We start from the raw sequence: 15,736 nt of genomic DNA, 5'->3' as shown, positions 1-15,736 counted from the left end.
AACGAGTGAAGATTCCTATAAGAAAAAGGAATCTTGAGTCAAGACACTGGACTTCTTTTTTTTTTTTTTTTTTTTTAATTATACTTTAAGTTTTAGGGTACATGTGCACATTGTGCAGGTTAGTTACATATGTATACATGTGCCATGCTGGTGCGCTGCACCCACTAACTCGTCATCTAGCATTAGGTATATCTCCCAATGCTATCCCTCCCCCCTCCCCCCTCCCCACCACAGTCCCCAGAGTATGATATTCCCCTTCCTGTGTCCATGACACTGGACTTCTTAAAAGTATTTGCATTTTTCCCTGGACTATAATTGTAACAAGAGTGTCCCGGGCCCGTGGGGCTCCTGTGCCCACCTCCCTACCTCTAATGAGTGTCCTTCCAGTCTGTTCAGCCCAGCGATTGTCCTGAATTTTCCTAAACCCTCATTGACCGATTTCTATTTAAATCATTTCAGCGGCTGGGCAGGTGGCTCATGCCTATAATCCTAGCACTTTAGGAGGCTGAGGTGGACAGATCACTTGAGCCTAAGAGTTTGAGACCAGCCTGGGCAACATGATGAAACCTCGTCTCTACAAAAATTAGCTGGGTGTGGTGGCGGGCTCCTGTAGTCCCAGCTACTCGGGAGGCTGAGGCATTAGAATTGCTTGAACCTGGGAGATGGATGTTGCAGTGAGCCAAGATCACACCACTGCACTCCAGCCTGGGTAACAGAGCAAGACCCTGTCTCAATAAATAAATAAATAAATAAATAAATAGTAACATGTTCTGTGCATGTATTGTCTTCTGTGTGTTGTATGTATTGTGTATACTGTATTGTATTGTATTCTTTTGAGATGGAGTTTTGCTCTGTTCCCCGGGCTGGAGTGAAGTAGTGCGATCTCCTCTCACTGCAACCCACGCCTCCAGGTTCAAGTGATCCTCCTGCACCAGCCTCCCGAATAGCTGGGATTACAGGTGGATGCCACCACGCCTGGCTAAGTTTTGTATTTTTTGTAGAGACAGGGTTTCGCTGTGTTGCCCAGGCTGGTCTTGAACTCCTGGCCTCAAGCAATCCGCCTACCTCGGCCTCCCGTGCTGGGATGACAAGTGTGAGCCACCACACCCGGCCTTCTGTACATGGTTCAGGTCAATGTCTGGAGCATGGCCTTCTTCCATTAGATGTTGTCTTGCAGTGCCCTTCACACTTTCCCATGCATGTGAATCACCTGGGGATCTTGTTAAGATGCAGATTTTGCTTCCGCAGGTCCTAGGTGGGCCTAAGATTCTGCATCCCTCACTGGCTTCCAGGTGCTCCCGGTGCTGCTGGTGGTGGGCCGCATGTTAGATGGTGAATGAGAGCACAAGTGGATGCCAGACTTGAGAGCAGGGACCTCACCTATTTTTTTCATTCTTTCACAATTTATTTGATTTACCCAAAACAGGCACTGGGTAGGTTCCTGTTGCATTCAGATCTTATATCAATCAAAATTTGGAAAAATTAATGCTTTGAAATAATGCTGGCCAATTATTATTATTATTATTTTGAGATGAAGTCTCATTCTTGTCCCCCAGGCTGGAGTGCAGTGGCGTGATCTCGGCTCACTGCAACCTCTGCCTCCCGGGTTCAAGCGATTCTCCTGCCTCAGTCTCCCGAGTAGCTAGGATTACAGGTGCCACCACGCCCAGCTAATTTTTGTATTTTTAGTAGAGACAGGGTTTCACCATGTTGGCCAGGCTGGTCTCGAACTTCTGACCTCAGGTGGTCCGCCCGCCTCGGCCTCCCAAAGTGCTGGGATCACAGGCATGAGCTACCGTGCCTGGTCATGCTGGCCAATTATTTTAAGATGTGGTTTCCACCAAGAACACTCCTCTAGTTCATGAATTCAGAGTCCTGTAAAACCAGTACAGAATGTTCACCTTTTTAAACCTAACTCATAAATAGAGTCACTTACCTTTCTCAAATTTCCTCTTGGGTTAAAAATGTTGGTACTCGAGTCTGAAAAACAGTTTTGAAGCCAGTTCATCAGATCTGTTGTTTCTCTTGTATGCTTGTTTTAAAATATACAAAATAATATTACTAAATTATGTCTAGTTTCTGGTCTTTTTCCACATTACAGCAAGCTTTTCTTGAATGCAGACAGACAGGCACTCCTGTTCTTATCTCGAATTCACAGAAGTCACTGCATTGTCCTCAGTAACTTCACAGTCCAGTAGCTTGTCAAAGATATTTTATAACAAATGAACTCCTGTCTATTAAACAATACCTATCTTAAAAGGCTCAATTTTTTTTTTTTTTTTGAGACAGAGTCTTGCTCTGTTGCCCAGGCTGGAGTGCGGTGGTGAGATCTTGGCTCACCACAACCTCCGCCTCCTGGGTTCAAGCAATTCTCCTGCCTCAGCCTCCCTAGTAGCTAGGATTACAGGTGCCCGCCACCATGCCCGGCTGATATTTGTATTTTTAGTCGAGATGGGTTTTCACCATGTTGGCCAGGCTGGTCCTAAACTCCTGACTTCAAGTGATCCACCCACCTCAGCCTCCCAAAGTGCTGGGATTACAGGTGTGAGCCACTGCACCCAGCAAAAGGCTCAATTTTGTTTCCAGAACTTCCTGAGCATATGTGTCAATGCTTGGAGGAATGTGGCCACGGGGGAATAAGCTGACATTTTATTAATGACTTTCTGTGTGACTCGAGCATTTTACTTGCCTTGACTCATTGACTCTTCACAAGTTACCTTCTGAGGTGGAAACTTAATCATTCCTGATTACAGATTAAGAAACTGGAGTACAGAAAGATTAATTTCAGGTTTCAGTAAATGGGAAACTGGATTTTAAATTGCACTCACTGGAAACTGGAATAATTACCACCAAGCCCTACCCCCGCAAAAATAAAAGTCCACACAGAAAGACAAAATGCTGAGGTACCAAAGAGCACGGTGCGAGCAAGGAGCTGCTGGGGAAAAGAGGGTTGCACAGGCCGGGAGGGGAGAGTGTTGGTAATTACTTCTTTTATATAGCTCATCTTTATATTCCAAAATAGAGCTTTACCTCTTCCAGATGAGGACAGACGGTAAGCTCAGTAGCAATTAAATCAGACACGCTATAAACATGAGAAGCATTTTACCTGCTTTCCTGAGAATATCCCCTCTTTCTGCACCCAGCATCTCTGGCAGTATCTGTAGAAGGGAAGCTCTTTCTAGCTCCTCTGGAGTTAAGCGCGCATCTTCATGAGGTGCTACAGAGTAAAAACAGATACTTACAATTGGGTTCATCCTTCGGTTAGTTATTTCTGTTCCTTGTGTCTTTGGCGAGCACCAGAGATAGGGAGATGAACACTAGAAAAACTTCCAGCGCTGAGTTCATGACGTGTCATCAGTGGTATTCTAGAAGAGGTGGAAATGCTACCAGCCCGTGTGCCAGCCAGCAGAATGGGAAGCCGGGAGACGTGGATCTGACACCCGCGTGATGAGCCAAGCCCCTCGGCTGCCTCGAACGAGAGCTGAGGGATAAGCCACAGCCTTTCTCAAAACCATTTTGGTTCAAAAAGTCTGACTCTCCCTCATTTCTGCTTATCTACTGCTGCCTACTGCCTTTTTGCTTTTAGATATTTGGGTGGTGACATTGGAGAGGACAAAGAAAGATTGTTTACAATCTTCCTATAAAGCCAGTAGGATGGTATCACCTCTTCTCTTACTGAACTTCAAGATTTCAATACAATTATTATACTTAGAATTGGCTTCAAAATCATCTGTAAGGAACTTGATTGTGGCGTTTCCTATGTGAAATGTGGTCGACCAGATGGCATATAGAATGCATGGTAAGTGCGCTTAAGGTGTGTGGAAAGGGCACACCGGAGTGTGAGGCGTGGTAAGTGCAGACCTGCTGCTGTGTTGCGATTCGAGGCTGTGGGAGTCAGGGTGGGAGGCCATGTGTGGGACCGGCGTGCCACAGGCTTACAAATAGCTGCAACCTTGATTGGAGGACAGTGAGCAGATCATCATAAAGGCATCTGAGCACATTCACAGCACTTCTAAAGACTGTTAATGAAAATCTATAAAATTTCATCATCTGTAAATGCTGATAGGAAAGCACATTTCTGGAGAAATAAATGAGAACAAATTCTGAGATAAGCTGCCACTTGTTTCGAATTTGTGTGAGATGCTACACTCATTTCACCTATGTTTCTTAAATTACTTGTAAATTTTTTAAGATGACAGTAGTAGCTGAATATTTTCACTTATTTCATCTTGAGATGTGTGCTGTTTCTTTGTAAATAGCAGAGATTCGGTAAAGTTAATGCCAGTGTTTAACTATTAGTAGGACAGCCAATGATCATCTCGGTGACTCGGGAAGTTGGTTGGCAGTGCCTGATGACAGTGCTTGACGATCATCAGAAAGCTGCTTGGGATGAACTTTTAGAGACTAGAAACTATAAAATCCTTGGCTTAAAAGAGGGTTTGTTTGTTTTTTTTCTTTATTTAAAAAAAGCCTAGAAGTACTCAAGATTAAAGATAAGATTAAATCTAGTTAAGTTTTTGATGGAACCTAATCCCCAAGCATTAGCTTTCTCATTTCTTTAACTAAATGGAAAGATAATGGCAAAATGAGAAACTACTTGACTGATGTGTATTTCTTTAACTCAACTTAGACTTAAACTGAATTAACATAAATCAAAAGGAAACGATCAATATACTTGGAAGTCTATGAACTCCCTAGTTCCCTAGTTTGTCATTTACTAAAAAATTTTTAGTAAACATTTTTGTTTCGTAGAACACATATCAGATGATTTTTTTAAACAAAAGGTGAAACAAATAAATCCATTAATAATCTATAATTAGAACAACCAGTGCTACATTCAACCAGTTCATTTAAAGTAAAAACCAAAAGTAATGATGTTTTAAATTTCATGCAATTTTTAAAATTGGAAAAATGTATATATTACCCAAAACAAGAGTACAGAGGTAACATGAAACAAGCAATTATCCTCTTCTCCTTTTACATTGTAGAGACAGAAAAAAAAAAACTGTATCCATTACCACATCTAAAATGTGCAGTAAGGATCCTTTAATATTCTTTTCAAAGCTGGGACTATTGAGAGAACAAGACTCCAGACTCCTTCGAGCAGGAATCCCATTCTTACCTCTAACATTGAATTTAAGACTAGTAAAGGCTCTTTCAAGACTAACATAAGGGGAAAAAAAAAATCTTACCTGAGAGTTGAAAGGATATTTCCCTGGAGTCAAGGAGAGGAAGGGATAAGAGTGGATTTAAGAATCCTATGAAAAGCAAACAGCAGGAGGCCAGCTTATACATGATCGCCACAAGATAGACGGCTTCCTTCTTGGCTTCTGTTGTAGAGAACTTTCAACTGTCTCCTCATTCTGCCTGCTCACTGATTATATATATCATCCTATGACCTGACATCATCCTCTCCAAAAAAAAAAAAAAAAATGAATTTATTGGCTATGGAGGCTAAAAGGCAATCACTTTGCATTGATGTAATTTTTCAAGGTAACAAGTCATAGACAATAAATTAACTGTCTTGTTGCCTAGTGTACAAAGTAGGTATTATATAAAGAACAATGAGTTTATAAATCTGGCAAAAGAGGCAACTTACAGCAATAAATCATGAATTAAAGGAAGGCTTGGATATGAGTTGAAGTGGCCAAAGCAAAGAGACGTGGATTTATGAGTCCGAGCAGAAGTGACGCAGAGCATAAGATGAAATACGTTGGTTTCCATTTTTTAATCTTTCATGAGTGAGTAGATGAGTTGCCATGCTGTGTTTAGGGCTGCCATCCCTGAAGAATGACAATCTGTGGATTAAAACTTAAAACCAGCTATTTCCTTTAAAACAGTGAAAAGTTAAAATACATAGCAAACATTGCTCCAGGCTCAAGACAATTCTGTACATACACGTGGCCTCATGTGAAGCCGCAAGCACTTCAATCTTCAGAGAAAGGAAATAACTTCATAAAGTTGATTATTATTCAGCAAGGAGGGAGGAAGGACTTACACCAGAAAACTCGCTGATAAACATTTCCAGAATGTGGCCTCTACTCCCAACTGTACTCTGCCCAAGCTGATCCAAGCCCGGATGGGTGGAAAGGTCCCCGACAGGCGTCCTGAAGTCTGCCTTCGGGCCTGCCACAGGCTCAGCACAGCAGAGTGATGCCAGAAGCATCTGCATAAGTCAGATCATGGTAGTTCTTTGCTCAAAACTTTCTGTGGACCTAAACACAAAAGTTACAAAGATAGGCCAGGCACGGTGGCTCATGCCTGTAATTTCAGCACTTTGAGAGGCTGAGGCAGGAGGATCACTTGAGTTTAGGATTTCAAGACCAGCCTGGGCAACATAGAGAAACACTGTCTCGGCCGGGTGCAGTGGCTCACGCCTGTAATCCCAGCACTTTGGGAGGCTGAGGCGGATGGATCACGAGGTCAGGAGTTTGAGACCAGCCTGACCAACATGGTGAAACCCCGTCTCTACTAAAAATACAAATATTAGCCAGGCATGGTGGCACGTGCCTGTAATCCCAGCTACTCAGGAGACTGAGGCAGGAGAATTGCTTGAATCCAGGAGGCGGAGGGTGCAGTGAGCCAAGACTGCGCCACAGCAGTCCAGCCTGGGTGACAGAGCGAGACTCTGTCTAAAAAAAAAAAAAAAAAAGAGAAGGAGAAACACTGTCTCTACCAAAAATACAACAATTAACCAGGTGTGGTGGTGCATGCCTATATCACTTGAGCCTGGGAAGTTGAGGCTGCAGTGAGCCAAGATCGCCCCACTGCACTCCAGCCTGGGTGACAGAGCGAGACCATGTCTCAAAAAAAAAAAAAAAGAAGAAAGAAAAAAAAGTGGTTACAACGTAATGATAGAACTACTAGGGGAAAAAACATGAACACCTTCACAACCTCAGGTTAGGCAAATATTTCTTAGACAAGACACAAATCACACAGGAAAAAAATTGAGACAGGAGGAATAAGTTCAAGAGATCTATGTACCTCAGGGTGACTCTGATTAATAACAATGTATAGTTGAAGATTTCTAAAAATCGATTTTGTGTTCTCATCACAAAAAAATGCTAAAAATGTGAAGTAATACACATGCGAATTAGCTTGATTCAGCCATTCCACAATGTATGCATATATCAAAACATCAAACTAATAACAATAATAATAATAATAATCATGGCCAGGCACAGTGGCTCACACCTGTAATCCCAGCACTTTGGGAGGCCAAGGCAGGTGGATCACCTGAGGTCAGGAGCTCAAGACCAGCCTGGCCAACATGGTGAAACCCCGTCTCTACTAAAAATACAAAAATTAGCTGGGCGTGGTGGCAGGTGCCTGTAGTCCCAGCTACTTGGGAGGCTGAGGCAGGAGAATTGCTTGAACCTGGGAGGCAGAGGTTGCAGTGAGCCAAAATCACACCACTGCACTCCAGCCTGGGTGGCAAGAGCAAAACTCCTTCTCAAAACAAACAAACAAGTCATGATGTATACCATAGATACCATTTTTGTAAATTAATCAATAGATGAACAAAACTGATAAATTGGACTTTATCAAAATTAGAAACATTTGCTCAAGATACTGGTAAGAAAATGAAAAAGCCGAGCAAGGCGCGGTGGCTCACGCCTATAATCCCAGCATTTTGGGAGGCTGAGGCGGGCAGATCACCTGAGGTCAAGAGTTTGAGACAAGCCTGGCCAACATGGTGAAACCCTGTCTCTACAGAAAATAAAAGAATTAGCCAGGCGTGGTGGCGGGCACCTGTAGTCACAGCTACTCCGGAGGCTGAGGCAGGAGGATAGCTTCAACCTGGGAGGCGGAGGTTGCAGTGAGCTGAGATCATGCTGCTGTATTCCAGCCTGGGCGATATGACAAAAGGTTTGAAAAGGACTTCAGGCTGGTCTTGACCTCCTGGCCTTAAGTGATCCACCTGCCTCAGCCTCCCAAAGTGCTGGGATTACAGGTGTGAGCCACCACATCTGGCCATTATTATTATCATTATTATTATTATTATTATCATTATTTTGAGACAGGATCTCACTCTGTCACCCAGGCTGGAGTTCAGTGGCATGATCATGACTCACTGTAGCCTTGACCTCCCAGGCTCAAGCAATTCTACCTTGGCCTTCCAAATAGCTGGAACCACAGGCACATGCCACCACACTGAGCTAGTTTTTTTTTTTCAGATGGGGTCTCACTGTGTTGCCCAGGCTGGTCTCAAAATCTTAACCTCAAGCAATCCTCCTGCCTCAGCCTCAGCCTTCCAACCCCCTGGGATTACAGGCGCAAACCACCATGCATGGCTTTTTTATTTTTTGTACAGACAGGGTCTTGCTATGTTGCCCAGGCTGGCCTCAAACTCCTGGGCTCCAGAGATTCTCCTGCCTCGGCCCCCAGAAGTGCTGGGATTCCAGGTGTGAGCCTCCACACCTGGCTATCGCACTATTTTATGTATTTATCCTTTACAGTAGGCAGACTCGATAAATATTTGTTGAATCAGTGAGTGGGGCACCAGCCCTATGGGAGTCTCTGTTTAGGGGAAAGAACGGTGAACAAAATAAAATGTTTCTACTCTCATGAACTTTCTGACTGGAGGCGATAGACAACAACATGAACATACGCTGTAGGAATTGTTTATTGCTATGAAGAACAATAACAAGTACAGGGGCAGGTGGTCAGGGCAAGTGTGATTTCAGACAGGGCCCTCGGGATGCCCTGGAAAAGGGGCATCTGAGCAGGAACCGAAAGGAACAGGGCAGCCATCTGTTCAGTGGTGAGTGGAGTGTGGAGCCTCCAGCGAGAGAAGTCGGGGAAGCGTGGCCTCCGAGGAGGAGGAACTGAAAGAAGATTCCTGCGAGGGCAAATAAAGTGAAGAGAGTCCCTGGGGGACCCCTGCTGCTGACAGTTGGGGAACCTTCCCGAAGGCCCAGGCTGGCTGTGTGGGAGCGCCTGGAGGCCTCGGCAGGAGAGCCCAGGGCGAGTGCTCGCACACTGTCCTCTAAGATGGAAAGTGCTCCAATCACTTAAGACTTGTTAACTCTTTCGACAGATATTTCTCAGCACCCCCATGTGCCAGCAGGGTCGGACAGAGGACGGAACCTAACGTCCAAGAGAAACCACTTCCATCCAATTTAAGAAAACAGCCAGGCATGGTGGCTCACACTTGTAAGCCCAGCACTTTGGGGGGCCGAGGCAGGTGCATCACCTGAGGCCAGGCGTTTGAGACCAGCCTGGCCAATATGGTGAAACCCCATCTCTACTAAAAATACAAAAATTAGCCGGGAGTAGTGGTGGGCGCCTATAATCCCAGCTACTTGGGAGGCTAAGGCAGGAGAATTGCTTGAACCCAGGAGGTGGGGGTTGCAGTGAGCCGAGATCGTGCCATTGCACTCCAGCCTGGGCCACAAAGGAAGACTCTGTAGGAAAAGAAAGAGAGAGAGAGAGAGAGAGGGAAGGAAGGAAGGAAGAAAAGGAAGGAAGGAAGGAAGGAAGGAAGGAAGGAAGGAAGGAAGGAAGGAAGGAAGGAAGTTGAAGCATGTTGGAAAGACACTGGATAGCTTCCAGAATCCCAGGAAAAGTGGAGGAGCAGGGACCAGGATCCCACTGGCCTTCTGACCTCTGCCCTCTGCCCTCAGTGACTTGACTCCTCCCTCTTCCCTCCTTCCTCTCCCTACTCACCCTTGCTCTCCCCACAATCCTCCATCTCTCCTGTAATTCAACCTTTTGGCCTCAATGCCCTAAATAAGTGCATTAAGTATCAAAATGTAATTTTGGTAATCATTAAAATAGTAACTAAAAGATTATAAAAACTTGGAAAATATAATAAAAGAACTAAAATATCAGGTAGTTACTACTATGTTAAAAAAAAAAGATGAGCTTGTGGGCAAGCACTGGTGGTGTCATTTTACAGAATTGAAAATAAAGGGATTTTTTTCTTTTCTTAAAATGTTTTGGTGCAGCATGGTGGCTCCCACCTGTAATCCTAGCACTTTGGGAGGTTGAGGCAGGAAGATTGCCAAACCCAGGAGTTTGAGACAAGCCTAGGCAACCTAGTGAGACCCTGTCTCTACAAAAAATACAAAACTTAGCCAGGAGTAGTTGTGCACCTGTGGTCTGGGCCACTTGGGAGGCTGAGGTGGGAGGATCACCTAAGCCTGGGAGGTTGAGGTTGCAGTGAGCTGTGATCATGCCATTGCACTCCAGCCTGGGCAACAGAGTGAGACCCAGTCTCCAGAAAAAAAAAAAAACGCTGTTTTACATTGTCTGTCTGTGTATTACATGTGCATGTTTATGCTCATGCATGTTTATATATATGTAAAGCACTCATGAAGTCTCACAAAGAGGAAGGACGGACTCAGGCCAAGAGACAGGGGTCTTTGAAGACCCGTGAGGACCATTTCAAAATGAGGTGGGAGATGAACTCCGGGGCTCCAAGGAAGAGGCTGTTTGCCAAGCTTTGTCATTCCCTGGTGACTCAGGGGGTACTTCTGACAGTTATTAGTGATGGTTTTACAGCATGGCCTAATTAAGTTACTACTAAAGGCTTACGCTTAAAAGAAAATTAGCTTCTTTCCTTCAACAGACCATCAATGACAGTGTCACCTTGTCCCAGAAATGTACTGAGCACGTCATTCCACGCTAATGGCCCTTGCATTAAGCAGCATGGCTTCACATCTGTGCCAGGACATACATGAACAAAGACCACCCTGAGAAGTGGGATTCCTCTAATTAGCTGCAAACAAAGTAACTTCTGAAAAGAGAGGGGCATTTTCTGCGTGTCATAAAGAAGTAAACCATTAATATTTGGGATGGCTTTGTCTATGGAGCACTCCTATCCACTGGAGAAGCATATCATAAAAATTACAAACCTCTTTTCAGTTTTTGTTTTGAAATTGATCTAAACTCCCTCTCCCTGCTGACATGTTTGTCGTTGTATGATATGGTCATAACTTCTATTAATTATTTTTTTTTTGACACAGAGTCTCACTCTGTCGCCCAGGCTGGAGTGCAGTGGTGCGATCTCAGCTTACTGCAACCACCACCTCCAGGGTTCAAGCAAGTCCCTATTCTCACGCTTCAGCCTCCCAAGTAGCTGGGATTACAGGCATGCACCACCACACTCAGCTAATTTTTGTATCTTCAGTAGAGATGGTGTTTCACCATGTTCACCAGGCTGGTCTCAAACTCCTAGCCTCAAGTGATCCACTTGCCTCAGCCTCCCATAGTGATGGGATTACAGTGTGAGCCACCACGCCCAGCTGGTCATAACTTCTGAATATGAGGTTACATTGATTCTCCTCGGTTGTGGGGATTCCATGAAGAGAAATTGATAGGAATTGACTTTGCCAAATACTTAAAGCCTATTCACTGATTGCCAAATAAATATCATAATTTGGGGTGATCTGTGAGGAATATGTTTGTGTGTGCTTTGAATACTGCAATGTTTGTACCATTTTTATGCACAGACTTGGGTCCAGAGAAGTTGAGGATACCTGAAACCAGGGCAGCTCATATTCAACTGACATTGAACTTCTGAACTTCCTGCAGACATCATCGGGGTCCATTCTTACTTGTGTTCATGTAAATCATAGGTTAGAGGCTCTCAGATAGACTTTTAATTTATATTAATTAAAATTAATTAAAATTTTAATTTAATCTAATCTACATGAATTCTAGATTTCATTTCTAGTCACCTATATTTCAGATAACCATTTGGCTTAAGTGACTACTGAATGCCTCGTCTGTCAGCTGCAGCAATAACCCCTGAGGGGGTCACAGGCCCCGTGCTGGTCCCCTCAAGAGATAGTGGGGAGAATGGTGGGGACTGAGGCTCTTTTCCTGCAGAGGGTCAGCATAGGCTTGCAGGAAATGTGGAGAGGGCCTCGAAGCTATCTGAGAGGAAGAGCCTCCAGGCAGACGGAACAGTGAGTGCAAAGGCCCTGGGGTCAGATGAGGGAACAGCCTGAGCCATGCGCCCAGCATGTTTGCCAAGGGCTGGACACAGCCAGATAAAACCAGAGATCAGTGGGGCTATGTCACGTGACCATATCGAGGAATTTGGGGTTTTGTCATTTACCAGCAATGAGGAGCCTGGGCATGGCTCATGCCTGTCATCTCAGCACTTTGAGAGGCCATGGCAGGCAGATCACTTGAGCCCAGGAGTTCAGTACCAGTCTTGGCAACATGGTAAAACCCTGTCTCTACAAAAAATATGAAAAATTAGCCAGGCATGGTTGCATGCACCTGTAGTCCCAGCTACTTAGGAGGCTGAGGAGAGAGGATGGCCTGATCCCAGGAGGCGGAGGCTGCAGTGAGCCAAGATTGCACCACTGCACTCCAGCTTAGGCGACAGAGCGAGATCCTGTCTAAAAAAAAATGCATACATATATATATAGCAATGAGGAGACAAAAAGGGTGTTTGTTGAACAGTGAGTAATGTTATTCTCTCACTCATTCAACAAACATCGAGCATGTGCCAGGGACTGTGTGGGGTACTAGGGATGTAGCAATGACCAAAACAGACGAAGCCTCACCGAGTTTATGTTCAGTGTCAGGTGGTGATCAATGCCACAAATAACTAAGTAGGTTCAGGTGGGCGATGGGATGGAAGGGCTCTTTTCCTGGAGAGGGTCAGCATAGGCTTGCAGGAAACGTGGAGAGAGCCTCACAGCTAGCTGAGAGAAAGAGCCTCCAGGCAGATGGAACAGCGAGTGCCAAGGCCCTGGGGTGGGATTGTATTAGGCCTGTTTGAGGAACAGCCAGGAGGCCCGTGTGGTTCAGTGTGATCAAAGGGGAGAAGTGTGGGAGTTGAGGCCAGAAAGATGCAGAAGGGCAGGTCACACAGGCTCCGGAAGCTACTGTAAGGACTTTCTGTTTTAAAATGAGATAGGAGGTCCATTTTGAAGAACAGTATGGCACAATCTAAACTGTGTTTTATTTCTATTATTATTATTTTTCGAGACAGGGCCTCACTCTGTTGCCCAGGCTGGAGCACAGTGGTGCAATCACTAATCACTGCAGCCTCAAATGCCTGAGCTCAAGCCATCCTCCTGCCTCGGCCTCCCAAGGTGCTGGGATTACAGGCGTGAGCCACCATGGTCGGACTAAATTATGTTTAAAAGGCTCAGTCCGGGCTGGGCCTGGTGGCTTACACCTGTAATCCCAGCACTTTGGGAGGCCAAGGCAGGAGGATCACTTGAGATCAGGAGTTCGAGACCAGCCTGGCCAACATGGTGAAACTCTGACTAAAAATACGAAAACTAGCTGGGCATGGTGGTGGACACCTGGAATTCCAGCTACTCGGGAGGCTGAGGTATGAGAATTGCTTGAACCTGTGAGGCAGAAGTTGCACTGAGCCGAGATCACACTACTGCACTCTAGCCTGGGTGACAGAGCAAGGCCTTATCTCAAAAAAAAAAAAAAAAAAAAAAAGGCTCACTCCAGCGTCTGTGAAGAGGTCAGATCCCTGCACCTGTTTTGAAGGAAGAGCCAGCAGTACCTGCAGGAGTGCTGGATATGAAAGAGGAACACCAAGGATGATCCCAGAGTTTTGGGCCTGAGAACCTGGCAAGGTGACGTTACCTGTAACCAAACTGTGCAACGAGTTTGGAATAGGTTGGAGGGGATCGTCAGTGATTTGGTTTGGAAGTGTTGGTTTGGGGTGCCTGTTAAACCCCTGGGAGAGAGGTCAAGAAGGCAGCTGAATGCTGGCAACTTTGACAAGAGCCATTTTGGTGGCCTGGGGGGTTGGAAGTCTGGTTGGAGTGGGTTCAAGAAACAAAAGGGGGAAAAAGGTAGAAACCATAAGCACCAAGTCTTTTGCAGAGTCTTGCTAGAAAGGGGGCAGAGAAGAGGGCCAGCAGCTGGAAGATGCTCTGGCATCAGGAGAGAGATGGTTCAAGAAGGGCGATCATGTAACTGGGTTTTCTTGCAGTGGGCTTGACCCGATTTGCCTTTTGCACGCGGTGTCCTCACAGCAGCCTCCGCAGCAGGCCCCAGGTCAATGCTAGTGAGTGGCAGAGCCGAGCCTGGCCCCAGGCAGCCAGGCTTGGTGCCCACCACTGCCCCGTCCCTCAGGAAACAGCCCTCTTTCCCCGGGACAAAAGGCGGAAACGAGCAGGTCCCCAGTGGTGGTTAGGCACAGCGTCTGGCAGGTGGTGTGGAGCGTGAAGAACATGTGAGGGCAAACTCTGTTCATATTTCTACTTTGGTGACAAGTAGGTTTTGGACTTCAGGATTCCCCCAGGTGCCAATGGCCAGAATACTGGTTTCTAACAAAACACCTCTTTTTTTTTTTTTTCCTGAGATGGAGTCTCACTCTGTTACCAGGCTGGAGTGCAGTGGCACAATCTCGGCTCACTGCAACCTCCATGCCCCTGGTTCAAGCGATTCTCCTGCCTCAGTCTCCTAAGTAGCTGGGATTACAGGCGCTGCCCACCACGCCCGGCTAATTCTTGTATTTTTAGTAGAGATGGGATTGCACCATGTTGGCCAGGCTGGTCTCGAACTCCTGACCTCAGGTGATTCCCCCCCGCCCCCGCAACTTCGGCCTCCCAAAGTGCTGGGATTACAGGTGTGAGCCACCGCGCCCTGCCTAAAAGACCTCTTTCTTCTGAGAAAAGCAAAGCCCTCACCGTGGGCCTGCTGGGCCAGGCCTCTTCTCCTGCAGTTCCCCCGCTATGTCCCCTGCATGCTCCTACCTCTGGGCCTGTCTAGGTCCATTTACTGTTGCTGTAAGAGAATACCTGAGGATACCTGCGAATACCTGAGGCTGGGTCAATTATTAGGTTGGTGCAAAATTAATTGCGGTTTTTGCCATTACTTTCAACGGCAAAATCTGCAATTAATTTTGCACCAACCTTAATGTTAAGAAAAGAGGCTTATTTGGCTCACAGTTCTGCAGCTTGTACAAGAAGCATGGCGCTGGCATCTGCGTCTGGTGAGGGCACTCATGGCAGAAGGCAAGGGGGAGCTGGTGTTTGCAGAGACCACATGGCAGGACAGGAAGCAAGAGAGAGACAGGAGGGGCCAGGCTCTCTTAACAACCAGTTCTCTCAGGAACTAACAGAGCAAGAATTCACTGAATGCCCCGCACCCCAGGGAGGGCATTCATCTATTCATCGGGGTCCACCCCCGTGACCCAAACACCTCCTATTAGAGCCCACCTCCAACACTGAGGATCAATTTTCAATTTCCAAACTACAGCGGGACCTTTGCACTGGCTGTTCCCTCTGCTTGGAATGCTCTCCCTCCAATAGCTATGTAGCTACCACGTTCACCTCCTTTTAGTCTCTCCTCAAATAAGTAGGCGATAACGTTTCCAATAAGGCCTACCCTGACAGCCGTTATTTATTTTATTTTATTTTATTTTATTTTATTTTATTTTATTTGAGACGAAGTTTTGCTCTTGTTGCCCAGGCTGGAGTCCAATGGCGCAATCTTGGCTCACTGCAACCTCCGCCTCCCGGGTTCAAGTGATTCTCCTGTCTCAGCCTCCCCAGTAGCTGGGATTACAGGCATGCACCACCACGCCTGGCTAATTTTGTATTTTTAGTAGAGACAGGGTTTCTCCATGTTGGTCAGGCTGGTCTCGAACTCCCGACCTCAGGTGATCTGCCTGCCTTGGCCTCCCAAAGTGCTGGGATTACAGGCGTGAGCCACCACGCCCGGCCGACAGCCGTTATTTAAAATTGCAGCCTGCCATCTTTTACCCCTGTATTTCCTCTTACCCTATTTAGAATGTTCT

The 15,736-nt window shown here is 45.9% G+C and overlaps 1 protein-coding gene across 3 annotated transcripts in view; it reads right to left on the bottom strand.

Moving 5' to 3' along the window:
• Positions 1 to 15,736, bottom strand: part of UTS2 (urotensin 2) — a 64,892-nt gene that overhangs the window by 317 nt on the left and 48,839 nt on the right. Inside the window, exons 2-6 of one of the 3 annotated variants that reach the window (XM_063805365.1) lie at positions 5,999 to 6,215; positions 5,600 to 5,783; positions 5,193 to 5,412; positions 3,107 to 3,217; positions 1,937 to 1,980 (exon numbers count right to left, since the gene is read on the bottom strand). In XM_063805365.1, the coding sequence (XP_063661435.1) occupies positions 1,937 to 1,980; positions 3,107 to 3,217; positions 5,193 to 5,295 (258 nt within the window). In that variant the 5' untranslated portion in view covers positions 5,296 to 5,412; positions 5,600 to 5,783; positions 5,999 to 6,215. Of the gene's footprint in view, positions 1 to 1,936; positions 1,981 to 3,106; positions 3,218 to 5,192; positions 5,413 to 5,599; positions 5,799 to 5,998; positions 6,216 to 15,736 lie in introns of all 3 variants that reach the window. The other 2 variants (XM_063805355.1, XM_063805358.1) reach the window with 2 other exon arrangements.

The sequence above is a fragment of the Pan troglodytes genome, chromosome 1, assembly GCF_028858775.2.
Source record: "Pan troglodytes isolate AG18354 chromosome 1, NHGRI_mPanTro3-v2.0_pri, whole genome shotgun sequence".
Taxonomy (NCBI): domain Eukaryota; kingdom Metazoa; phylum Chordata; class Mammalia; order Primates; family Hominidae; genus Pan; species Pan troglodytes.
This window is presented reverse-complemented; position numbering and strand designations above follow the sequence as displayed.